This window comes from Microcaecilia unicolor, chromosome 3 (assembly GCF_901765095.1).
Source record: "Microcaecilia unicolor chromosome 3, aMicUni1.1, whole genome shotgun sequence".
Lineage (NCBI taxonomy): Eukaryota > Metazoa > Chordata > Amphibia > Gymnophiona > Siphonopidae > Microcaecilia > Microcaecilia unicolor.
Genome location: NC_044033.1, coordinates 13166691 through 13194505, shown reverse-complemented (window position 1 = coordinate 13194505; position 27815 = coordinate 13166691). Strand labels below are relative to the sequence as shown.

Here is a 27815-nt window from a genome sequence, read left to right as displayed (position 1 = left end):
GCTCCTTCTGCCCCGGAACAGGTTACTTCCTGTTCCAGGGTAGAGGGAGCATGGAAACAAACTACGCTGACCGGCGCGCGGCACCCCCCCCCCCCCCGGCGGCATGCACCCAGGGCAGACTGCCCCCCCCCCCCCCTTTGGTACGCCACTGAAGGTAATAAATAGAAATAAAACAAAACATAGAAAAAAAAAAGAAGATGATACCTTTTTTATTGGAACAACAATACATTTTTGATTACCTTCCTCTTCAGATCAGACATTTAGAGCTTGATTTTATAATGGAATGCTTGTGTGAAAAGTTCATAAAGGTATTTAATTTAAGCTTATTTTATAAGAGCAGCATATGTATCTATGTGCCTATAAATGCATGGCCTATATCATACCATATAAATTAAGCTCTCAGATCCCACCTCAACAGAGAATAAATGCTGACAAATTTACACCTGCTCCAAAGAAGGTGTAAATTTGATTGTATACTGTACATATGTACATGAGTATTTTAGAAAATATATGCGTATATCAAAACTCCGCTTCTGCTCTGCCCAAACCAAGCCCCTGGGAACACCTACATGCAGATTGCATAAAAGTAGGCACACACTTTCGATGCATGTACTTTTCATGTGCATATGCAATTGCGCAATAGGGATGGGTTGTCAATTCAACGATATAGGAAATGTCAGCAACATATCCTAAAATATTGCCTATCATTACCAAATAAAATAAGCAGAAAAAAACACATTATGAGTTTTTGCCGTTCACCAATAATAGTGTGCACCATGATTGTGCAAATCATTATGGCTGCACAAAGTAGGGTGAATTGGGAAAAGAGTGTGCCTTCTTTCTAAAACAGTGCACCTTCTATTGGAAACTGACAAAATGGCTGGAAAAGCTCAAATAAAATGAAAATTTCCATAAACTAGAGAGGAAATAAGACAATAGAAATATTTTCTGGCTGCTCATCTCGATCATGAAATTTTATGCAATAATTTTCTGTGTATAGAACAGGCTTTACGTGCAGGAAAAAGTTTATAAAGTTACTTTCTTAGTGTATCATAGTAATATATACCCCCTCCACTCGTGAGGTTGCGTTATTCTGCTCAACCTGTCAGCCAGACTGTTGTTTACGCCTGCCAGATACGTGGCTTGGAGAAGCATGACGTGTTGATGCGACCAAAGCCACATCCTGACGGCTTCCTGACACAGAGGGCGAGATTTGGTGCCCCCCTGCTTGTTGGTGTAATACATCGCAACCTGATTGTCTGTTTCAATTAGGATAATTTGATTGGACAGCCGGCCTCTGAAAGCCTTTAGAGCATTCCAGATCGCTCGTAATTCCAGGAGGTTGATCTGAAGATGTGTTTCCTGGAAAGACCAAACTCCTTGAGTGCGAAGCCCATCTACATGAGCTCCCCACCCCAGGAGGGATGCATCTGTCGTCAGCACTTTTTGTGGCTGAGGAATTTGGAATGGACGTCCCAAGGTCAGATTGAGCTGATAGACACGGACGGGGAGAGGGATCTTGGGGTGATAGTATCTGAGGACCTAAAGGCGATGAAACAGTGCGACAAGGCGGTGGCCGTAGCGAGAAGGTTGCTAGGCTGTATAGAGAGAAGTGTGACCAGCAGAAAAAAGGAGGTTTTAATGCCCCTGTATAAGACGTTGGTGAGGCCCCACCTGGAGTATTGTGTTCAGTTTTGGAGGCCGTACCTTGCGAAGGATGTTAAAAAAATGGAAGCGGTACAAAGAAAAGCTACGAGGATGGTATGGGAGTTGCGTTCCAAGACGTATGAAGAGAGACTTGCTGACCTGAACATGTATACTCTGGAGGAAAGGAGGAACAGGGGTGATATGATACAGATGTTCAAATATTTGAAAGGTATTAATCCGCAAACGAATCTTTTCCGGAGATGGGAAGGCGGTAGAACGAGAGGACATGAAATGAGATTGAAGGGGGGCAGACTCAGGAAAGATGTCAGGAAGTATTTCTTCACGGAGAGGGTGGTGAACGCTTGGAATGCCCTCCCGTGGGAGGTGGTGGAGATGAAAACAGTAACGGAATTCAAGCATGCGTGGGACAGGCATAAAGGAATCCTGTGCAGAAGGAATGGATCCACAGAAGCTTAGCTGAAATTGGGTGGCGGGGGGAAGAGGGGTTGGTGGTTGGGAGGCTAGGATGGGGGAGGGCAGACTTATATGGGGTCTGTGCCGGAGCCGGTGATGGGAGGCGGGGCTGGTGGTTGGGAGGCGGGAAATACTGCTGCACAGACTTATACGGTCTGTGCCCTGAAAAAGACAGGTACAAATCAAGGTAAGGTATACACATATGAGTTTATAGTGGGCAGACTGGATGGACCGTGCAGGTCTTTTTCTGCCGTCATCTACTATGTTACTATGTTACTATGATTGGAGCGAATGGTTCACCACTGTAGGGAATTGCAAAAATCGGCGGAAAGATGGATGACATCCTCTAGATCCCCTGTAGCCTGACACCACTGGGAAGCTAGGGTCCATTGAGCTGATCTCATATGTAGGCGTGCCATGGGAGTCACATGAACTGTAGAGGCCATGTGTCCTAAGAGTCTCAACATCTGCCGAGCTGTGATCTGTTGAGATGTTCGAGCTGAGGACACTAAGGCCAGAAGATTGTCTGCCCTTGCCTGGGGGAGATAAGCTCAAGACGTCCGTGTGTTCAACAGAGCTCCTATGAATTGCAACTTCTGGACTGGGATCAGGAGGGACTTGGGATAATTTATGACAAACCCCAGCAGCTCGAGCAGTTGAATAGTAATCTGCATTGATCGTAGTAATCCTGCCTCCGAGGTGTTCTTCACCAGCCAATCGTCGAGATAAGGGAACACATGCACTCCTAGTCTGCGTAGCGATGCCAAGCACTTGGTAAAGACCCTGGGCGCAGATGCTAAACCAAAGGGTAGTACATAGTACTGAAAGTGCTGAGTTCTCAGTTGAAATCGGAGATACTTCCTGTGATTTGGGAGCACCGAGATGTGAGTGTAGGCGTTCTTTAAGTCCATAGAGCATAGCCAATCGATTTCCTGAATCATGGGAAGAAGGGTGCCCAGGGAAACCATCCTGAACTTTTCTCGGACTAGGAATTTGTTCAGGGCCCTTAGGTCTAGGATGGGACACATCCCCCCTGTTTTCTTTTGCAAAAGGAAGTACCAGGAATAGAATCCCAGCCCTTCTTCCCCTGGTGGAATGGGTTCGACCGCATTGGCTTTTAGAAGGGCGGAGAGTTCCTCTGTAAGTACCTGCTTGTGCTGGGAACTGAAGGATTGAGCTCCCGGAGGGCAATTTGGAGGTTTTGATTCCAGACGAGGAGCGTATCCTAACTGGACTATTTGAAGAACCGATCTGTCGGAGTTATAAGAGGCCATCTTTGGTGAAAAAATATCAACCTCCCCCAAAAGGCAGATCGTCCGGCACGGATACTCTTACCTCGGCTATGCTGCTCTGGAGCCAGTCAAAAGCCCGTCCCCTGCTTTTGGGGCCTTCGGTGCACGCCACTGACGAGAGCGAGCCTGCTGAGAGCGAGCCTGAACAGGTTGTCGAGAGGCAGGAGTGTACCTACGCCTGTTATAGGAATAGGGAGCACTCCTCCTCCCTCCAAAAAACCTCCTAGAGGAGGTAGTAGCAGAAGGCGTCCGGAGGGAGAGAGAATCCATAGCATCATGATGCTTCTTGAGGGTATCAACCATATCCTCAACCTTCTCTCCAAAAAGGTTATCCCCCCGGCAAGGAACATCCGCCATTCGCTGCTGGGTCTTCTGATCCAGGTCCGAGACACACAGCCATGAGAGTCTGCGCATCACGATACCCTGAGCAGCTACTCGGGATGCGGCATCAAAAGTGTTGTAAGCCCCCCTGGCCAGGAATTTGCGACACGCCTTCTGCTGCCTGATGACCTGGTGAAAAAGGTTCAGCAAGTTCCGGAGGGAGAGCTTCAACTAAACTGGACAGTTGCTTCACCGAGTTCCATAAGTGAATGCTGGTGTACAGCTGGTATGTTTGGATCTTGGCGGCGAGCATTCCAGCCTGATACGTACGCCTCCCAAAAGAATCCAAAGTCCTAGACTCTCTGCCCGGGGACGCCGAGGCATAGTCTCTTGGCTCTTCTGAGAGGAAAGTCCACCACCATAGAATCGTGAGGAAGTTGGGCCTTCACCATCACAGGCTCACCATGGACTCTGTACTGGGACTCTGACTTCTTGTTGACAACTGAATTAGAGAGAGGGCAAGACCAATTCCGCCACAATGCTTCCCTGAGCGTATTGTGCAGGGAGGCCGTTGCAACCTCTGCATGCGGAGAAGGATAACCCAGGACCTCGAACATCTCAGCCCTGGGCTCATCCACAGCCTCCATGGGAAATGGAATGTCCTTAGACATTTCCCACACAAAAGATGAAAAAGTAAATTTCTCAGGTGGAGATTGTTTAACTTCAATAGGCAGAGTAGGATCAGAAGGAAGCCCCTGGGAGACTTCTTCCGAAAAATACCGGGGGTCTTCCTCCTCTCCCTATGAGTGCTCCTCTTCGGTATCGGACAGAAGCTCTCGATGAGCAGCCCGAACCCGAGCCTGTCTCGACTTCGAGGATCGACGTCCACATGGGGGATGTTGAGAAGTCGACCCCTGCCTGAACTACGGCGAAGCTTCCTCCACCGACATCGAGGGAGAGTCAACCCGGGTGGTAACCGGCTCCAGTACCGCAAGCGGTATCGAGGGCAGGGACCTCCTCACAGGAGATGGGCCAGACGCCGTCTCAGCAGTAGGTACAGGAGGCGCAAGCACCTCCAGTACTGAAGCAGACTGATGGAGCAGTCCTTCCAGAAGCTCTGGAAGAATGGCCCGGAGACACTCATTTAGAGCTGCCATAGGAAAAGGCTGCAGGGCCGGTGCAGGAGTCGGTACCAGAATCTGAAGGGGCTCGAGAGCCGGTACCAGGCTGCCGGACGACCGACGCATCGGCACCTCCTGAATAGAGGTTGAGCGGTCCTCCCGGCGCCGACGCTTCTCGGGTGCCGACTCCCTCGGCTCCCCGGAGCTCTTGGTACCATGTCTGGAAGGAGATCAATGGCAATACTTCTTAGCCTTCGCTCGACGCCCGTCATCGACACTCCTTGGTACCGATGGTGGTCTCTCAGCAGCCATTACCTGAACTCTCGATGATGCTTCCCTCGACGTCGACACCGCCGACCTCGGTACCGATGCCGACGTCAAAGGACCGGACCGATCCGAAAAAAGTCGCTCTCGCTGCGCCTCTCGAGCTATCTGGGTCCTCTTTTTTTTTTTTTTTTTTAAAGTATCTTTATTACGTCATTGGTGCATCGTAATAACCAGATATTGTACAAATTTGTGTCCCATCGAGGGGACTTCCGCTGGTACAACAATACACAAAAAGAAAAACCTCTGGACATGTTTACCACAGACTATACATAACGCCTATGACTTATAATTATGTAAAACACCTTTGACTTTTTGTTTATAGTTAAACTTCCCACCCCTCCCATCCACCCCCCCCCCCCCCCCCCCCCCCCCGGTTGTCCACTGCCAGTAACCAGCCTAACCTATTCTCTCAGACTCCCTCTTGGAGATTCCGCTCACTCCTCTCTCCAGGGCTTTAGCCTGACATCATACAAACTTCATTTGTTATCGGACGAGGGGTCTAACAACAATGTTTCAGCCTCAGGGATTCTACCCCATAGCATTCTGTATTGTTTCAAACCTGAAGATGCGTGGAGTTGTATTGTCTTCGTTACCCAGCTAGCCATTTCTCTCATCAGGCCCAACCACACTTTGAGCTGAGGAAGAGCGTTCTCTATCCATGACATCAGAATACACTTTTTGACCAGTATGGTGGCCACTATTATAAACTTACACTGGGCCTCACTCATCCCCTGCTCTCTCAGATTCATCGAGCTGCCCATATATGTAATTGAGTAGGTCCATTCAAATTCATCCTACACCAAACGTTCTATATGCTTAAGAGCACCCCGCCAAAGCTCAGCCAGCTTAGGGCATTCCATAAAGGAGTGCAATAGCGTTCCCACATGCGTCCTACATTTCACATATAGATCATCGGGCCACAACCCCAGGGCTTTCCCTTTTGCCCTAGAGATGTGAACCCTATGCAGAATGCGAAATTGTATCTCCTGTAAAGCAGCGTTTGGTGTGACCTTGCAAAGCTCTCCAAAGGCCTTCCCTAATTCTTCCTCAGTTACTGTGCCCCCAATTTCCTTACTCCAAGTATTCGCTAATTGCTGCAGATACGTGGCTTTTCTATTGTCCCTGATGATCTGATGCCACATAGACAGCTTGTTTAGTGTGGGTGGCACCTGCATGAACATGGAGTCCAATTTACCGAAAACCACCTGATACCCCCATGTTTGCGCTCTATTGACAGTACATAATCCCTGGCTTGCAAAAAGGCAAAAAATTGTGTACTAGGGACATTCCATGCGCGTCTGAGCTGTTCAAACGATGGGAATGTTTGCTCTTCCACCCGACGGAATTCCCCAATGTATCTACACCCCTGTGCTCTCCACGTGTGGAATACCGTAGTTCCAAGACCTGCTGGGAAGTCCAAGTTTCCTGTCAAAGTAACAAAAGGGCCCACTCCTCCCCTTGTTCCTCCCAGCTCTCTCCACCATTTCCAAGCCCTCCGCAGTGCAAGCAAGTATGGATTAATTTTTAACCCTCCAAAACTACTAGCCTGTGCCGTGTCTATGATTACAAATGGATCTAGGGGAGCACACCAACTCTTCCAGAAATCTTCCGGAGAAAAGGCCGTCCCCCCGGAATGGAATTCATGTATCCATCGCATCAGTGCTGCCACGTTGTAGGCTCTAACATCAAGCAACTGAAGGCCCCCTTGTATTTTATCCAGGACCAATTTAGCAAATGAAATTCTGGGCCTCTTCGCATGTCATATAAATGAGGTGATCAAACTACGGTATTGACTCTCCTCCCACTTGCGAACCCACAGTGGCACCATCTGTAAAGGGTATAATACTTTCAGTAACAGTACCATTTTTACTAGAGCCACTCGCCCCATAAAACTAACTGGGAGATCTTTCCATTTCCAGCATAACTTCTTGATAGCTTCCAATCTTTCCACTACATTTTTCTTATACACCCATTCTGTGTTCGCACTTAAGTATATTTAATCCCCTCCCTGGCCAACCCCAACGGGAAGTCTGACATCTGTACACATGCACAGGGGTTACTGATTGGGAGCGCCTCGGATTTTCCAAAGTTAATGCACAAACACGAAAACTGACCAAACTTTTTAATAAGATCTATCACTTGGAAAATACCTGTGGAGGCATTATCCAACAACAACAACATGTCGTCAGCGAACATATTCGTGTGGTATTCCTGACCTCCTACCTGTACCCCTTTCAGATTCGGCTCCTGTCTGATTTTAGCTGCTAGTGGCTCGAGGGTGAGGATAAACAGAAGAGGCGATAATGGGCACCCCTGTCTGGTGCCACCCCACAAATGCACAACAGGTGTCAACATATCATTTATTGTAATTTGGGCAGTTGGATTACTGTAAAATGCCTGGACCCACTCCAAAAAATCACCCACGATCCCGTATTTTCAGAGCACCCAAAACAGGTATTCCCACACTACCTTCTCGAAGGCCTTTTCGGCATCTAAGCTTGCCATAATCTTATCCCCCGCTGCTTTACTACCTTCCAACAGGATGCGGCTGACCTTCAATATGTTGGCTGATGCGAATCGGCCCTTTACAAAGCCCACCTGATCTTGATGCACCAAGTGCGGCACCACTGCGCCCAACCGCACCGCTAGTACAGCCGCCAAAATCTTAATATCCTGATTCAGCAAGGATATAGGGCGGTAAGAGCCCACAAGCTCTACATCCTTGCCAGGTTTTGGTAATACCGTGATATGCACATGGTTCAGAACTGTGCCCATGTCTCCCGAAACGCGCACTTCATCACACATGGCCACAAACGAAGGAACCATCTCACCCTGCAGTATTTTATAAAACTCTGTCCCCAGGCCATCTGGTCTGGGAGTTTTTGCTAATTTCAGCTGTTTTATGACGTTCAGCAACTCCCGACCCTCAATCGGCCCATTCAGGCCAACCACCTGTGTCGCCGTAAGGGATGGCAGCCTCAGCCCTGCAAAGAAGCTCTCACAATTGGCCTCTGAGAAGGAACCCTTTGCGTAAAGGGAAGAATAAAACCGGACAAATTCCTGTTGAATCTCTGCCCTCCCCGCCTGTGCTTTACCTTGAGCATTCTTAATTTTAACTATATAACTCTTTCCGCTCCTTTGCCGAACCAGGGATGCTAGCAGTTTCCCCGTTTTGTTGCCCCACCTGTGCATGTGGTATTTGTATAATCGAATATCATATAATGCTCTAGCATCTAGCGCTGTCTGCAGCCGCTTTCTCGCCTCAACATACACTCTCCTAATGGCCTCTGAGGGCGAGAGAACAAGTCCTCTCCTTGCTCCCTGCACATGGGTTATATGTGGAGATCCTTATCCCTCTGCTTAGTGAGGGCTGCGGTATACGCCAATATCTTTCCGCGTATCACCGCCTTCGCTGCTTCCCAAAAGACTCTATTATTTACTGGCTACTCTTTATTTTCCTCTACATACTCTCTCCATGCTTGTTTAAGATACTTGCAGAAGGCTTGGTCCTGGTACAGAGCAGGGTTCATGCGCCATCAATTTGTCCTTCCTTTCTCACCCCACCTCAATTGGACCCACACTGGGGCATGATCAGAAATGACCGCCTCGCAAATCTCTGCTTTCTCAGTCACTCTCACCAAAGGTTGACTTACCAGCACATAATCAAGGCACGCATGGACCCCATGAGGATGGGAAAAAAATGTGAATTCCCTCTCTTCTAAATGCAATAGCCTCCAAACATCAACTACTCCCAGTTCATTAATAAGAAAGTTCACCCCTTCCCATCGTGATCCTTACTTACTATCCTAGCTGGTTTCCGATCTATTGAGGGATCACTAGTTATATTGAGGTCTCCCCCCAGTATAAGTGGGTAGTTGTCAAATGTAATGAGCTTTGCAGCTAATAGGGCAAAGAACCTCTGTGAATATACATTGGGCGCGTATATACTACATAGGGCCACTTTATGTCCCTGTAGGAGGCCCGCTACTATGACATATCGGCCGTCCGGGTCCTGATACAATCTGTGCAACTCAAATACCAAGTTCTTTTTTAATAGGATTGCCACGCCTCTCTGTCTGCTATTGTAAGAGGCATAGTATACCTCCCCCACCCACTCTCTGCGTAATTTGACATGTTCAGCATTCCCCAAGTGTGTTTCCTGTAATAGGGCGATGTCAGCTTGTTGTTTTCGTAACGCCTGTAGTAATTTAAAACGTTTGACTGGTGAGTGAACTCCGTCCCCGTTTAGGGAAACAACTCTCAGACTAGCCATACAAAAGCAGTCTCCACATCCACTTGCTCACAATAAGTTTCACAAGATTCACACCCAGGGGGCCTCCCAGCCAAAACCCCCAGGGAATTCTGGTTTCAGCGTGAGATGCTTTAGTGGTCTCCTTCTCCTGTATAGCGGACAACCTCTCCCCCACCCCCTCCCCCATCCCCTGCCGCCCCTCCCCCCCGGAAGGATACTCCCCCCCTACCTTCCAATCTCCCCAATCCATTCGGCACATTCAACCTCCCCCCCATCCGCACCCACTGCCACTCCACCCCACTCGTTCCCCTGAACACCAACTCCCAAGGCCCTGTGAGCTTACCCGAACCCCCCCCCTTGCAAAAACTCTCTTATAACCCACTATGTGCAACTCCTGCTTCTCCACCCATAACACCCTACTTATGTCACACAGGTCAGTGCTAATCAAAACACATTTGAACTAAAGTCCCTATAAGTAAACCAGCAACAATTCTCACACTTGTGAAGCTTATAACATTTAAACATGTAAACATAACTGGGCTCATGCAAATATTTAGTACATGTTGAGAGACTCAGAATACTTGCGGGCCATATATGAATACTATATTCTTCAGTCACTGCAGCTTATCTGGTCTCGCACCCCACAGCTAGGACCGGTGAGGAATAGTAGGGATACCGAGGAGGCTCCCCGTGCTTCCGGGCCAGCAAGGGTACCAACCCACTTCCTGGAATGCTTCTGCTCATCCAGTCTCCCGCCAGTCCACCTCCGACAGGCATCTCTCACTGGTCTGCTCCACTAATCTTTAAAGGTCAAACACATACAGGGAGCCTCCTCCAACTAACTTAACTTGTTGTGAGGCTTTACACAATGGCAGCTGCTCATTTCCCACCAAGACTGTAGCTGCATCTTCTGGATCCCAAAACTAAGGAAGAAACAGGAAGAGAAAAAACTGGAAGAAGGGAGTAGAAAAGGCATTCAAATCTGCATGAGCTCCACATAGTTCCCTAGTTCTTTGGGGTCTGTGAAGAATAACGCTTTGTTATCCTGCATGATCCGCACTTTTGCGGGGAAAAGCAGAGCGAACTTTACTCCTTTCTCATACAGCCGCTTGCAGTGCTGCCCCATCTTGCAACGCTGTTCTGTTACTGCAGCAGAGTAGTCTTGAAACAGTAAGATTCTGTTCCCCTCAAATTCCAACTCCCCTTTCTTCTTCCAGAACGCTTGCAAAAGTTTCTCCTTGTCAGCGTAGTTAAGGATTCTGGCAATGACCGTCCTGGGTCGTATGTCTCCCTCTTTCAGTGCACCGAGTCTGTGGACCCGTTCAACCTTCAGTCCTTTCTCATGGCCCTGAAAGCCCAGCTGTTCCGGTATCCACGACTCCATGAAATGCCATAAATCTTTTTCTTTCACTGTCTCAGGGAGTCCCATGATTCTCACATTATTTCTTCTGCTCCTATTCTCCAAATCATCTAGTTGTTGCTCCAGCTTCCCACATTTCTGTTCAAGTGACACCAACCTTGTGCTGCTGCCTCTGCTCTGTCCTCTTGCCTGGAGATTTTTTCCTCTGCTTGCTGCAGCCTCGTGCCCTGCCTCTCCACTGCCTCTCTGATTTGTTCCACCGATGTTTGGAACTTAGATAACTTTTCTTCTAGAATAGTGGAAACTTGCTGAATCAGTTCCTTAAAGGCGTCCGCTGGCTGGCTGACCTCCCCCCCAGCCACATTCACCGTCGCCATTTTGGCGCGCACTTCCACCTTGTGGGTCTTTTAAGGCCGCTGATTCTTAGTGGCATACCCATCTCCCGTCCTCGCTGAACTGCCGATTAGGGCACAGATGCGCTGCCCTACTCTTCCACCGCACTGACCACCACTTTTTTTGAACTTGAGAGAGATTTTTGCGGGTGAATTAGCCGATTTTCGGGGGAATTGGGAGCGGAGCCGAATCACGTGCGTCCAATCAGCCGCATTGCATCATGGGACCCTCTACCTGGGTCCTCTTTTTCATCAACTTGCACAGCTTACAAGCAGCCAGAAGGACCGGACCAATCCGAAAAAAAGTCGCTCGCGCTGAGCCTCTCGAGCTGCCTGGGTCCTCTTTTTCATCAACTTGCACAGCTTACAAGCAGCCGGAAGATGATCGGGCACAAGACACTGAAGCCACCATGCGTGGGGGTCGGTACTCGAGATGGTCCGGTTGCAGCGAGTACAGCGTTTGAAGCCGCTGGGAGTGTTCGATAATACGGGCAGGAAAATAGCGTCCGCAAAATTAAACGACGCGATTGTGCCAATGAGAAAGGCATAAAAAAATGGCAAAAGGAACGCGGGCGAGTGGCCTGAAGGCGGCCGCAACGAAAAGAAAAGAACCTTAAAAGAAGAAACGGAGCGTGATAAATGCGAAAAAATTCTCCTGGGCCAGAACTCACGAGGAGCAGCAAAAAAAACTCCTTCGCGAAGCAGAAAAAAAGAGAACTGAGGGAAGTGCATGGGCGTCACGGGTGGGAAGTCACTCGCACATGCGCGGTGCATTGTCCCCGCGTGTGCCACGCTGCTTCTGGAACTTTTAAAGGTTTTTGTCTTAACTTCCGAGCTCCTGGGCCGTCACGGACGACGACTCATGCGTGATTATGTCCAGCCTGCTTGTCCTCGGAGAAACTCCACAAAATCTGCACGATCATATCTCAACCTCCACTACCCAAGCAGCAAAGGACTCAAATACAAATCCACCTATGCAACCAGCTTTTCCTACCTAAGCGCACAACTATGGAACGCATTGCCAAAAGCAGTAAAAACTACGCTCGACCACCTAAATTTTCGGAAAGCACTAAAGACAGACCTGTTCAGAAGAGCATACTCCACTGACCCAACATAAAAATATCAGTCACTTGTGACACAACATAACCAAAGACTGCAACAGACATTACCTGACTCTTCTTCCCCCTTTCCCTCTCTAAGTTCCGCCCAACTGTTTCCTACAATACACATACCTCATTATACCACAATATCACATAGTATGAATGAATACAAAGTAGTTGTTCAAACCGTAATCGGCTAACACCGTTAACGGTTATATGTAAGCCACATTGAGCCTGCAAAAGGTGGAAAAATGTGGGATATAAATGTAACAAATAATAATAATAAATAAGTGCAACCATTATTTAATGAAAAATGGAAGATCAACATTTCAAACATTTTAAAACAACCATACTTCTGTATAATAAGAACTTACAGATTTGGCTAGCATTTTGTTGAACGAATATCTCAGCGTATCAACACCTTCTGCTTCCTCTTTTACCACTTCAACTTTAAATCTGTTTAAGATACCATATGCTTCCTGTAATGAAAAATGTTAGTATGTGTTAATTGCGGATTTTAAAAGTTATCTAAAACAACATACTGTAATGCTGAATTTAGTTGTAGTGCATTAGACAAACAGTGACTCAGAACCAGGAAAAATTAGATCTTACCTGCTAATTTTCTTTCCTTTAATCCAACCAGACCAGTTCAGAACCTGTGGGTTATGTTCATCAACCAGCAGATGGTGACAGAGAACAACAGCTGTGAGTTCTGCCCTATAAGGGCACCAAGCAGTGTTAGCTCTTCAGTATTTTGAATGATTAAGGAGTAAAGTTAAACAAATCTGAGGGCAAAACAGTGTAATAGGGTGGTGGCCATAGCCAGGAGGTTGTTAGGCTGCATACAGATAGGCATAATCAGCTGAAGAACGGAGGAAAGTATGCCCCTGTACAAGTCATTGTTGAAGCCCCACTTGGAGCATCGTGTTCAGTTTTGGAGGCCGTACCTTGCTAAGGATGTACAAAGACTTGAAGCAGTCCAGAGGAAGGTGGCAAAAATGGTATGGGGCTTGCGCCAAAAGACTTATGAGAAAAGACTGGAAGACCAGAATATGTATACCCTGAGTACAATAGAGGAAAACACACAGCGTAAAAAATTATTTTCTTCATTGCGTTTTGTTTTCAGGGCAGTAACGTACAGAGGTTCAGCTCCTTAAGAAGCGAACGCGAAACAGGGGCTCGCTGTAGAGCGAACCTACTTGAAAATGCCCAGCTAACACTAGCACTCTACCAAAACCCTCATCCACACCCTTGTCACCTCTCGTTTAGACTACTGCAATCTGCTTCTTGCTGGCCTCCCACTTAGTCACCTCTCCCCTCTCCAGTCGGTTCAAAACTCTGCTGCCCGTCTCATCTTCCGCCAGGGTCGCTTTACTCATACTACCCCTCTCCTCAAGACCCTTCACTGGCTCCCTATCCGTTTTCGCATCCTGTTCAAACTTCTTCTACTAACCTATAAATGTATTCACTCTGCTGCTCCCCAGTATCTCTCCACACTCGTCCTTCCCTACACCCCTTCCCGTGCACTCCGCTCCATGGATAAATCCTTCTTATCTGTTCCCTTCTCCACTACTGCCAACTCCAGACTTTGCGCCTTCTGTCTCGCTGCACCCTACGCCTGGAATAAACTTCCTGAGCCCCTACGTCTTGCCCCATCCTTGGCCACCTTTAAATCTAGACTGAAAGCCCACCTCTTTAACATTGCCTTTGACTCGTAACCACTTGTAACCACTCGCCTCCACCTACCCTCCTCTCTTCCTTCCCGTTCACATTAATTGATTTGATTTGCTTATTTTTTTATTTTTTGTCTATTAGATTGTAAGCTCTTTGAGCAGGGACTGTCTTTCTTCTACGTTTGTGCAGCGCTGCGTATGCCTTGTAGCGCTATAGAAATGCTAAATAGTAGTAGTAATAAGTGTGACAACCAGCATAACAATATAAGTTTTGAATGCAGGTTAACAACTAGAAGAGTTTTTGACTAATGAGGATTCCCGCGTAAGCCAGCACTGGGAATAGACCAAGCGGCAGAGCGGAGTGGTGTTGCTAAAAAATTTAATTTAAGCAGCACTAGGGATCTGAATTCTTTTCACCTCTTTAGGCAGAGACTGTGTGACATAATAGAGTTTGCAATAGAGATATTGGATTTTAAAATCCAAGTACACAATATCTAGCGCCCTTCCCACGTTCAACTTACCCTCAGGAAGGTAACACATCAAATACCTCTATAGAAAGGGGAAAACAGGGTAACATCTGGAAAGCCTTATATACCAATGCTGGTAGTCTGGTAAACAAATGCTTAGATCTAGAGGCTGCAATGATGGAAGCCGACTTGGATATAGTGGTGGTCATGGAGACATGGTTCAAGGAGAATCATGACTGGGATGCAGTTATACCTGGCTAGAATCTATTCAGGAAGGACAGGGTAGTAAAAAAGGGTGGAGAAGTGGCATTATATGTTAAGAATAATATCAAAGTGACAGAACTGAAGGGCATATGGAGTAAGGAAAAAGCGCTGTGGGTTAAACTGGCAAGAGGGAAAGGAAAATGTATTTACATTGGTGTAATATACAGGTCACTTTCACAGTCAGAATAAATGGACAGAGACTTAATATAAGATATCCATAAGATAGCTAGGAAAGGGGAAGTACTACTGATAGGTGATTTTAATATGCTAGACACTGACTGGGGCTTCGTTGATGTGGGGTCGACTAGAAGCAAAGGGATCTTGGATTCTCTACAGGAAGAACTGTTTCAGCAGTGGGTGATGGAACTGACATGGGATGGGACTATTCTAGACCTCGTGCTTACAAACGAGGACGTTGTTTCTGATGTTACTATAGGAGATCAATTGGCACCTAGTGATCACCGAATGGTATGGTTCAATATTAAGACAAATGGGAAGAGAGCTTATTTGAGATTGAAGGTCCTAGATTTCAAGAGAAATAACTTTGCTGAGATGGAGGAATTTCTCAAGGAAGAGTTGGTTGGATGGGAACAGCTATAGGAAGTAGAACAGTAGTGGGCAAAACTGAAAAGAGCTATTTTAAAGGTGACTTACCTTTAAGTTAGAAAATTACATAAGAGTAAGAGGAAAAGAAGGCCACTCCAGTTCTCAAACTCAGTAGCTGAAAAGGTAAGGGAAAGAAGATTAGCCGTCACAAGTTACAAGAGGACTCATAAATAGGAAGATATGCAAAAATACCTGGAAAAGATAGCCCATATGGTAAAATTGGGGGACAAAATGATTTTCAGATGTATAAGTGACAGGAGGAAGTGCCAAAATAGCATTGTGAGGCTCAAAGCTGAGGGAGAGAAATATGTAGAAGAAAAATAAGGATAAAGCTGAACTGCTTAACAATTATTTCTGTGCTGTGTTCACGGATGAAAGGCCAGGGGTAGGACTGCAGAAAACAAATGCCAAGGGGGATGGTTGCGTGGCAGACTGGAACCAATTCTCAGAAGACTGTGTTCGTGAGGAGCTAGCTAAACTGAAAGTAGATAAAGCAATGAGGCCTGAAGGGATACATCCAAGGGTACTCAAGGAGATGTTCTGGCAGCTCCATTGTCTGACCTCTTCAATACCGCCTTAGAGTCTGGAGTGGTCCCGGAGGACTGGAGAAGGGCGGATGTGGTCCCTCTGTACAAGAGTAGAAGTAAGAAGGAGGTTGGGAATTACAGACCTGTAAGTCTGATCTCTGTGGTGAGTGAACTAATAGAAATGCTTCTAAAGCGGAGGATTGTGAGGTTTCTTGAACCAAATGGATTGCAGGACTGAGGCAGCTTGGTTTCACTAGAGGCAGGTCATGTGTAATCCGTTGGGTTGGTCGTGAGCCCTTGGGCCCTGGCCGAGGCCAGCAGGGCGCCGACCCAGGCCAAGGGGAGACCGACCCACCACCGCACACCCCAGCTACACAATACCCCCTAAGCTACCCCTACCCACAGTCCCTCAGGAAGAAGGGAAATAGGCATACAGGCAGGCCTCGCAGCCGAACCGGAACCCACGCACACAGAGCCACTCGTGCGAGCCTCATGGCTGAACTGGAACCCAATCACACACAGGGAGGGGTGAAAGAACCCAGAGAGCCCCAAGATGCCAGACACGCGCTGAACACCAGCAATAGGGCAGAGGGGGAAACAAAGGACCAGAGCGGGCCACGCCCACCCAGGGGACTAGCGCAGGACAGGGGAACTAACACAGTAACCCCCCAACCACCAGGGTAGGAGGCCCAGGCAGAAGCCAGAGGAACCAGACACAAAAGGAAGGCAGAAAGCCTTTGCCTCAAACCCACTGTAGACAGAGGCACACAGAACACAAAGGGTTAAGCTTGTAGAGCCAGCAGAGAGAGAGTGCCATAAATCAACAAACAATCAGAGAGAATGCTTCCCCTCCCCGAGAGGGAGTGGGGGGGGGGGCATCCAACAAACACACTGGCAGAGGCAGGAATACAATACACACAGTAGACAAAGGGTTAAACTCACTGAGCCAGCAGGCCAGGACACTGGGAAGAGAAATCCTAAAAACAAACAAACAAAGGAGAACGCTCTCACTCAGCCCAGAGCCCCGGAGGCTGAGCAATGCTCAGCCCCCACTAAACAAACGAGCAGCTGACCCTGATTACAGAGCTACGCACACACACACAGCAGCAGCTAACCCAGAGGGAAGGAAAAGAATACTCTAATACAACACAGATCCCTGTCAGAACCTAGAGCACGTTTTGAGAGAAAACTATCAGGCTTTCCTGTTACCACCAAGTAAGTAACGCAAAAGCAGAGAAACTCTTCAGCTGCAGGCTAAAGTACTATCCCCTGACGTCAGCACAACCCCTGGCAGCCAATCAGAAGAGACGTCCCCCCCTCCCCCTCAGCCAAACCGGCAGAATCATAACATCACCCCCCCTTCAAGGGCCCCCCCCACCCTGTCCACGAGGTTTAGATTTGTGAGGGAAAAGGCGATGGAACCGTCTGACTAGGACTGGTGCGTGGACATGAGTAGCGTCCTCCCAGGAGTTGTCTGCCGGTCCATATCCCTTCCACGCAATGAGATACTGGAGATGTCCCCGGAAGCGCCTTGCATCCAAGACGTCCCGGACTTCATATTCCCCTTGGGAGGCTGAGAAGGCTGGACTAGCAGGCAACGCGGGCAAAGCCCCTTTTCTCAGAATCACAGGCTTCAGCAAGGACACATGAAAGGTGTTATGTACCCGTAATGTAGGTGGTAACGTTAGCTGATAACAGACCCGAAGAATCACAGGCTTCAGCAAGGACACATGAAAGGTGTTATGTACCCGTAATGTAGGTGGTAACTTTAGCTGATAACAGACCCGATTCACTTGCCTCACAATGGGATACGGGCCCACAAATCGAGGTGCAAAGCGGGAGGAGGGAATCTTCAGACGCAGATTACGCGTGGACAATCACACCAAGTCGCCTGGCTGGAAGCGCGGTTCCACTCTGCGAGACCGATCCGCTTGGCGTTTCATACGAGCGGAGGTCACTCGCAGCGCTATCTGAACTGACGACCAAATTGCTTGGAGCGAGGTCACCGCATCGGCCGCTGCCGGGACATCCGAGTTGGTTTTCAAGGGGGCTGGTATCCGCGGATGTCATCCATATACGATGTAAAAGGGCGAAGCGCCCGTGGCCGAGCTCACTCGGTTGTTATGAGCGAATTCTGCCCAAGGCAGCAGCTGACTCAGTCATTGTGGTGCTCACTGACATACATCCGCAGGAACTGCTTCAAGCATTGGTTCACTCATTCTGTTTGGCCATTGGATTGTGGGTGATATCCCGACGAAAAGTTCAGCTTTATTTCAAGGGCTCGATTCAGGGCTCTCCAGAACTTTGAGACAAACTGTACTCCTTGATCAGAGGTAATAGATTCTGGCAGACCATGGAGACGAAAAATAGCGCTGATTAAATACTGTGCCAGTTTCACCGCCGAAGGAAGGGTAGGCATGGGTATGAAGTGGGCCATTTTAGAAAACCGGTCCACCACTACCAAGACAACTGTGTGCCCTTCAGAGTTGGCCAGATCCGTAACAAAGTCCATGGCAATGTGGGTCCACGGTCTCTCAGGTACCGGTAAAGGCATCAGCAACCCCTGGGGTCTCCGACGGTCAGCTTTATGCTGGGCGCACTCAGGACACGCAGCCACAAACTCCTGCACATCCCGATCAAGTGAAGGCCACCAATACTGCTGGGAGATGAACCGCTTGGTTCCCAGGATCCCGGGATGTCCTGCCATTCGAGAGGCATGCCCCCATTGGAGTGTCTTTTCTCTCAGCCGGGGTGGCACAAAGGTCATACCTGCAGGTACTGCTAGCGTCATCGCGGGCACAATGACATCGGGTTTAATTACATGCTGCAGGGGTTCTTCCTCCAGGTCAGCCTCCATGGACCTGGAGAGGGCGTCTGCCTTGATGTTCTTCTCCGCTGGACGATAAGTCAGAATGAAATCAAAGCGGGAGAAGAATAGTGCCCACCGGGCCTGGTGAGGATTCAGCTTTCTCGCTTATCGTAAATAAGTCAGGTTTTTATGGTCTGTGAACACCGTAAAGGGCTCCTGCGCCCCTTCCAGCAGATGACGCCATTCTTCCAGGGCCAATTTAATGGCTAATAGCTCCTGATCCCCGATGGCATAATTCTTCTCGGCAGGGGTATACTTTTTAGAGAAGAATGCACATGGGAGAAGTTTCCCACTGGGACAGCACTGCTCCTACGCCAACCGATGATGTGTCCACTTCCACGAAAAATTTATTTGTCGGGTTGGGATGGCACAACACTGGAGCTCCAACAAATGCCTGTTTCAGATTTTCAAAGGCCTGACACGCCTCAGGCGACCAGTTGCGAGCGTCAGCGTTCTTCTTAGTCAAGGCAGTAAGAGGGGCAGTCAGGGACGAGTTATTCCAAATAAACTGCCTATAGTAGTTTGCAAAACCTAAGAAACGCTGTAGAGCCTTACGCCCAGTAGGTTGCTGCCAGAGCAGGATGGCTGTCAGCTTACTGGGGTCCATACGCAGCCCGTGGTTAGAAATGATGTACCCCAGGAACAGCAGTTCGGAGCAATGGAATTCACATTTTTCCAATTTCACATAGAGGTGGTTCTCCCTCAACCGCTGCAATACGGTCTTCACGTGTTCCTGGTGCTCTTCCTCAGCCCTTGAAAAAATCAAAATGTCGTCCAAGTAGACCATCACAAACGTATACAGGAGATCCCTGAAGATGTCATTCATGAAGGCTTGGAAGACGGCTGGAGCATTAGCAAGTCCAAACGGCATTACCAGATATTCGTAATGCCCGTCGCGGGTGTTAAACGCCGTCTTCCACTCATCCCCCTCCTTGATCCGCACAAGGTTGTAGGCCCCCCTGAGATCGAGCTTGGAGAAGATCTGGGCCCCCTGGAGGCGGTCAAACATCTCAGAAATCAAGGGAAGGGAGTATTTGTCCTTCCGCGTGATGGCATTGAGTCCCCTGTAGTCAATACAGGGGCGCAACCCCCCATCCTTCTTCTCCACGAAGAAGAATCCAGCCCCCGCGGGCGATTTAGAGGGCCGGATGAAGCCTCGAGCTAGGTTCTCTCGAATATACTGGGATATGGCTTCCGTCTCTGGGCAGGATAGGGGGTATACACGGCCACGGGGAGGTTCAGTTCCAGGTAGTAGCTCTATGGCACAGTCATAGGAGCGATGAGGAGGCAGAATCTCTGCTTGCTGATTGGAAAAAACATCTACAAAGGATCTGTAGGGCCCCAGTAACATAACATTGGCTCGATCCAAAGGAAGCGTCACTGGGGCTGGCGAGACCTTATCCAAACAGACCTTCTGCAGCCCGGGCCCCACGCCGTCAATTCACCCCGGGCCCAATCAATGCAAGGGTTATGCAGGCGAAGCCAGGGTAATCCCAGGATTATGGCCACAGTGGCTGACGGAAGGACGTAGAAGGAGATAACTTCTTTGTGTAAGACTCCTACCCGTAAGTCATAGGCACGGTCCTGGAGCGGAGGACTCCCTGAACCAGTCCCCAAGCCACTGAGACAGTGATGGACTGAGGTAACTCCATCGTAGGAATTTGATGAACCCGCACCAGGTCCGCGCTGATAAAGTTGCCTCCCGCCCCCGAGTCAACTAGCGCCTCAAAAGAAGGGGTATCCTTAATCGCCAGTAGAACTGGCACCAAAACCTGCATCCAAGGGGAGACGGACTTTGGCCCTGACCCGGTCTCCCTAGCCGGTATCAGGGCTGCTGGTTTCCCAACTTCTTTCTCTTTGGGCACTCACGGACAAAGTGCCCCTTCACTCCACAATGCAGGCACAGCCCCTTAGAGGGTATCCGCTGTCTCTCCTGGGCCGCCCGGTCAACCTGCATAGGTTCAGACCTGTCGGGCACACCCAGCGACGGGGAAGCAGGGCTCTTGTGTGAGCTCCTCGAGTTAGCCCCTGCAACCTGCTGACCAGCGCGACGTTCACAGGCCCACTCCCTGAACCGGATGTCCACCTGGGTGCAGAGACGGATGAGGTCGTTCAGATCTGAGGGCAGCTCCCGGCCTGTGAGTTCGTCCTTAATGTTGGCCGATACCCCATGCCAGAATACCGCAGTCAGGCTTGGGTTATCCCAACCTAGCTCTACGGCCAAGGTCCGAAACTGGATGGCGTACTCATCCAGAGAGAGTCGCCCCTGATGTAGGTTCAACAGCTGAGTTGCCGCCGAAGAGGGCTTCCCGGGTTCCTCAAAGATGAGCCGAAATTGTTTCAAGAACTCTGCCAAATTATCCAGGAGGGGATCCTTCTTCTCCCATAAGGGCGAGGCCCAGGCCAGAGCAGAGCGTGCCAGTAGAGAGATAATATAAGCCACCTTCGCCCGATCCGAAGGAAAATCCCGGGCCTGCAAATCGAAGACAATTTGACATTGATTGAGGAACCCCCGGCAGGTCTTACTGTCGCCCTCGTACCTCGGGGGCGTAGCCACCCGAATCCCTCGGCTGCATGCGTGGGAACCCGGCGGAGTAGAAGCTGGCGGGCCCTCCGCAGCCCCCGTGACAGTCAGCGTGTCTACCCGTTGAGACAGTGCGTTCACGACTCCCGATACCTGTTGTAGCTGAGCATGCAATTGCTGGAGAAGCTGCATGGGGAATGGATCGGTCGAGCTCATGGCTTTTGCATTCTGTAATCCGTTGGGTTGGTCGTGAGCCCTTGGGCCCTGGCCGAGGCCAGCAGGGCGCCGACCCAGGCCAAGGGGAGACCGACCCACCACCGCACACCCCAGCTACACAATACCCCCTAAGCTACCCCTCCCCACAGTCCCGCAGGAAGAAGGGAAATAGGCATACAGGCGGGCCTCGCGGCCGAACCGGAACCCACGCACACAGAGCCACTCGTGCGAGCCTCACGGCTGAACTGGAACCCAATCACACACAGGGAGGGGTGAAAGAACCCAGAGGGCCCCAAGATGCCAGACATGCGCTGAACACCAGCAATAGGGCAGAGGGGGAAACAAAGGATCAGAGCGGGCCACACCCACCCAGGGGACTAGCACAGGACAGGGGAACTAACACAGCAACCTCCCCCCCCCCCCTCCACCAGGGTAGGAGCCCCAGGCAGAAGCCAGAGGAACCAGACACAAAAGGCAGGAAGAAAGCCTTTGCCTCAAACCCACTGTAGACAGAGGCACAAGGAACACAAAGGGTTAAGCTTGTAGAGCCAGCAGAGAGAGAGTGCCATAAATCAACAAACAATCAGAGAGAACGCTTCCCCTCCCGAGAGGAAGCGGGACCCATCCAACAAACACACTGGCAGACGCAGGAAACAATACACACAGTACACAAAGGGTTAAACTCACTGAGCCAGCAGGCCGGGATACTGGGAAGAGAAATCCTAAAAACAAACAAAGGAGAAGGCACTCACTCAGCCCAGAGCCCCCGGAGGCTGAGCAATGCCCAGCCCCCACTAAACAAACGAGCAGCTGACCCTGATTACAGAGCTACGCACACACACACAGCAGCAGCTAACCCAGAGGGAAGGAAAAGAATACTCTAATACAACACAGATCCCTGTCAGAACCTAGAGCACGTTCTGAGAGAAAACTATCAGGCTTTCCTGATACCACCAAGTAAGTAACGCAAAAGCAGAGAAACTCTTCAGCTGCAGGCTAAAGTACTATTCCCTGACGTCAGCACAACCCCTGGCAGCCAATCAGAGGAGACGTCCCCGCCTCCCCCTCAGCCAAACCCGCAGAATCATAACATCATGTCATACAAATCTGATTGATATCTTTGACTGGGTGACGAAACAGATAGACGTGAGAGGGGCGCTAGATGTGATTTACTTGGATTTTAGCAAACCATTTGACACAGTTCCACACATGGGACTGATAAATTAACTAAGTGCCCTTGGTATGGGACCTAAAGTGGCTGACTTGCATAAAAACTGATTAAATCGGAGGAGACAGAGGGTAGTGGTAAATGGATCTTGTTCTGAGGAAAAGGGATGTTATCAGTGGTGTGCCGCAGGGATCGGTCCTCAGGCCAGCTCTTCTTAACATCTTTGAGAGTGATATTGCGGAAGGGCTGACTGTTAAGGTTTGTCTCTTTGCAGATGATACCAAACTCTGTAATAGGCTAGACACCTCGGAGGGTGTGCATGGCATGAGGAAGGAACTAGAGAAATTTGAAGACTGGTCTGAAAATTGAAAACTAAGATTTAATTCTAAGAAATGTAGAGTCATGCATATGGGTTACAATAATCCAAGGGAATGATACAGTATAGAGGTGAAGTGCTACTGTGTACCGAAGAACAGTGGGACTTGGAGGTGATTGTGCCGAAGACCTTAAGGTGGCCAAGCAGGTAAAAAAGATAGTAATATGTAATTTAGCTTTAAAATCAAGCATGGTACCAGAAGATTGGAAGGTGGCCAATGTTACACCAATTTTTTAAAAAAAGGTTCCAGAGGATATCCTGGAAAGTGTAGACTGATGAGCCTGACGTCAGTGCCGGGCAAAATCTTAGAGACTATTATAAAAAGCAAAATTACAGAGCATATTCAGAAGCAAGCATTAATGAGACAAAGCCAAAGTGGATTTAGTGAAGGGAAATCTTGCCTCACCAACTTATTACATTTCTTTGAAGGGATGAACAAACACGTGGATAAAGGTGAACCGGTCAATATTGTGTATCTGGATTTTCAAAAGGTGTTTGACAAAGTACTTCATGAAAGACTCCAGAGGAAATTGGAAAGTCATGGGATAGGAGGTAGTGTCCTATTGTGGATTAAAAACTTGTTAAACGATAGAAAACAGAACATAGGGTTAAATGGTCAGCATTGTTAATGGAGAAGGGTAGATAGTGGGGTTCCCAAGGGGTCTGTGCTGGGACTGCAGTTTTTTTAAAGTATTTATTTATAAATGATCTAGAGATGGGAGTAACTAGAGAGGTAATTAAATTTCCTGATGACACAAAGTTATTCAAAGTTGTTAAATAACAACAGAATTGTGAAAAATTGCAAGAGAACCTTACAAGACTGGGAGACTGTGCATCTAAATGGCAGATGACATTTAGTGTGAGCAAGTTCAAGCATGTGTGAAAGAGGAACCTGAATTATAGTTAGTAATGCAAAGACATTAGGAGTCACCAAATGGGAAAGGGATCTAGGTGTCATCGTTGATGAAACGCTGAAACCCGCTGCTCAGTGTGCGGTGGTGACTAAGAAAGCAAATAGAATGTTAGGTATTATTGGGAAAGTAATGGAAAACAAAAGTGAGGCTGTTATAATGCCTTTGTATCACTCCATGATGCAACCACAGCTGTATTATTGTGTGCAATTCTGGTCACTGCATCTCAAAAAAGATATAGTGGAATTAGAAAAGGTACAGCGAAGGGCGATGAAACTGATAAAGGGGATGGGACGACTTCCCTATGAGGAAAGGCTAAAGCAGCTGGGCTCTTCAGCCTGGAGAAAATACAGCTGAGGGGAGATATGATAGAGACCTATAACATAATGAGTGGAGTGAAATGGGTAAACGTGAATCGCTTGTTTACTCTTTCCAAAAATATTAGGAATAGAGGGCACGCAATGAAGCTACAAAGTAGTAAATTTAAAACGAATCGGAGAAAATATTTTGTCACTCAATGTGTAATTAAACTCTGAAATTTGTTGCCGAAGAATGCAGTAAAAGAAGTTAGCTTAGTGCGCTTTAAAAAAGGTTTGGTGGCTTCCTAAAGGAAAAGTCCATAGACCATTATTAAAATGGACATGGGGAAAATCCACTGCTTATTTCTAGAATAAGCAACATAAAATGTACTCTACTGTTTTGGGATCTTGCCAGGTACGTGTGACCTGGATTGGCCACAGCTGGAAACAGGATGATGGGCTTGATGGACCTTTTGGTCTGTCCCAATAAGGCAAGACTTATATGAATTTCAATTGGAGGGACTCCTTCAACAATAAGAAGTTCTATCATGGAATGTTGCTTAAATTGCACCAATGAGTGCTCACTGCATGAACCATTTCACAAACAATAGCAAAACAGCCTTTATGCACAGACACTTCTCACTAACTGAGGTGAAGAAGAGATTTCAAAGATTGTGTGAACATGTGTAGTGCATCAGTGCTGCCATCTGAATTATGGAGGTGGAGGCATTATTTTTCATTTAACCCTTGTAATATATGTACACAAACAAACAAAACACTGAGGTGGCTACAAGGAGGATATCAAGAAGTCTTTTATTGTCAACAGTAGAAAGACAACCAGACACGGCCGTGTTTCGGCACAAAGGCCTGCCTCAAGGGTCAGGTAAATCTACATAAAAAATAAGAATAAAATTACATATAAAACATTTATGAATAAATAAAAAAATTAAAACTTACAATAAATGGCACGTAAAACAATGTGTTAAGTGACACATGAATAAAATTTACAAAAAGTTGCAGTACATAAAATAGACAATGTGAAAATAATAGAAAAAATGGGGTGCAAGGACAAAAAAAATGAGTGTTAACATTACAAATCATCTAAATATACATATATTGTAGGACAATACACTTGTTGTGTGGATGAAAAGCAAAGATATTAACCTGTAGCAGGTATTCTCCAAGGACAGCAAGCTTATTATTCTCACAAGTGGGTCGACGATCCACGTCGGCCCAGGTATTGGCATAATAGATAGCAAAAAAGTTGCCATAGCCTTCTGTCACGCAGGCCGCACCACTCTCCACATGCGCGGAGTGCCTTCCCACCCAATGCACGACTGCGCTCTTAAGTTTAATTCAACAGCATAAGAAAAAATAGAAACAACACCAAGAGGAGGTGGGCAAGATTGTGAGAAGAATAAGCCTGCTGTTCTCAGAGAAAACCTGCCACAAGTAAGTATCTTCTCTTTCTGCGAGGACAAGCAGGCTTTATTATACTCACAAGTTGGTAATCCCTAGCATCCAGGCTCACCTAACACAACAAACTGTGGTCAATTGGGCCTCACAAGGGCAAAGACATAACACAGATTAACCTGAAACTATATACAAACTAGCTGAGAATGCAGCCTGGAACAGAATAAAATGGGCCTAGGAGGGTGGAGTTGGAGTCTAAACCCCAATCAGATTCTGCAACACTTATTGTCCAAACCGACTATCGCGTATGGTATCCTGCTCAACGCAGTAGTGAGATGTAAATGTGTGGACTGAAGACCATGTTGCAGCTTTGCAAATTTCTTCAATGGAGGCTGATTTTAAGTGAGCCACCAATGCAGCCATGGCTCTGACATTATGAGCCATGACATGACCCTCTAGAGTCAGCTCAGCATGGGTATAAGCGAAGGAAATGCAATCTGCTAGCCAATTGAAAATGGTGTGTTTACCGATGGCGACTCCCCTCCTGTTGGCATCAAAAGAAACAAACAACTGACTGGACTGTCTGAAGGACTTCATCCACTCCATGTAAAAGGCCAAAGCTCTCTTGAGTCCAAGGTGTGCAAGCTGCTTTCGTCAGGGTGGGCATGAGGACGGGGAAAAAATGTTGGCAAGACAATCGACTGGTTCAGATGGAACTCTGACACCACTTTCGGCAGGAACTTAGGGTGAGTGCAGAGAACTACTCTGTTGTGATGAAACTTAATATAAGGTGCATGCATTACTAAGGCCTGAAGCTCACTGACCCTACGAGCTGAAGTAACAGCCACCAAGAAAACAACCTTCCAGGTCAAGTACTTCAGATGGCAGGAATTCAGTGGCTCAAAAGGAGCTTTCATCAGCTGGATGAGAAAGACATTGAGATCCCATGTGTCACACCAGACGGCAAACCTTCTACATTTAAAAGTATAACACCTCTTAGTGGAATCTTTCCTGGAAGCCAGCAAGACTTGGGAGACACCCTCCGAAAGACCCAAGAAAGCAAATTCTAGGCTCTCAACATCCAGGCCATGAGAGCCAGAGACTGGAGGCTGGGATGAAGAAGCGGCCCCTCATTCTGAGTGATAAGTGTTGGAAAACATTCCACAATCTCCACGGTTCTTCGAAGGATAATTACAGAAGAAGAGGGAACTATATCTGCCGCAGCCAGTATGGTGCAAACAGAATCATGGTTCTGCGGTCTTGCTTGAGTTTCAACAAAGTCTTTCCCACTAGAAGTCTCAGAGGATACACATACAGAAGGCCTGTCCCCCAATGTAGAAGGAAGGCATCTGATGCTAGTCTGTCATTGGCCTGAAGCCTGGAACAGAACTGAGGGACCTTGTGATTGATCTGAGTGGCAAAAAGATCCACCGAGGGGGTGCCCCATGCTTGGAATATCATGTGGACAACGTCCATGTTCAGTGACCACTCATGAGGTTCCAATATCCTGCTCAACCTGTTGGCCAGACTGTTGTTTATGCCTGCCAGATAAGTGGCTTGGAGAAACATGCCGTGACGGCAAGCCCAAAGCCACATCTGGACGGCTTCCTGACACAGAGGGCGAGATCCGGTGCTCCCCTGCTTGTTGGTGTAATACATGGCAACCTGATTGTCTGAATCAATATAACTTGGTTGGACAGCCGATCTCTGAAAGCCTTTTGAGCGTTCCAGATCGCTCGCAATTCCAGGAGATTGATCTGAAGACCTTTTCCTGAAAGGACCAATCTCCTTGAGTGTGAAGCCCATCCACATGAGCCCCCCACCCCAGGAGGGATGCATCCATCATCAGCAGCACATTTTGTAGCTGAGGAATATGGAATGGATGTCCCAAGGTTAAATTGGTCCAAATCGTCCAAGACTGCAGAAAATTCCGGAAGTGCCTACCCTGCAGGCTCTACCAGTGACTCCACTGCTGGAACCACACCGACCTAAAGACATTTAGACATATCCCCCTTCCCTCTTCCCTCACAGTTTGCCCTCTATCTCCATCCATTCCTATTCTTCCCCATTATCTCTTGTAGGTTTGCTGTATTAGTTTCATTTTAATACATTGGCGCCTGCCTCTGTGGTGCATTGTAAGACACATTGAGCATGACATTGTTGGGAAACTGTGGGGTACAAATGAGATAATAAATAAATAAATCCTCTAGATCTCC

General features: G+C 48.0%; 1 protein-coding gene across 1 annotated transcript in view; it reads right to left on the bottom strand.

The window, feature by feature from the left end:
* Positions 1-27815, bottom strand: part of DNAH8 (dynein axonemal heavy chain 8) — a 1267128-nt gene that overhangs the window by 638618 nt on the left and 600695 nt on the right. The window contains 1 exon segment of the mRNA XM_030199255.1: positions 12661-12765. Coding sequence (XP_030055115.1) covers positions 12661-12765 — 105 coding nt within the window.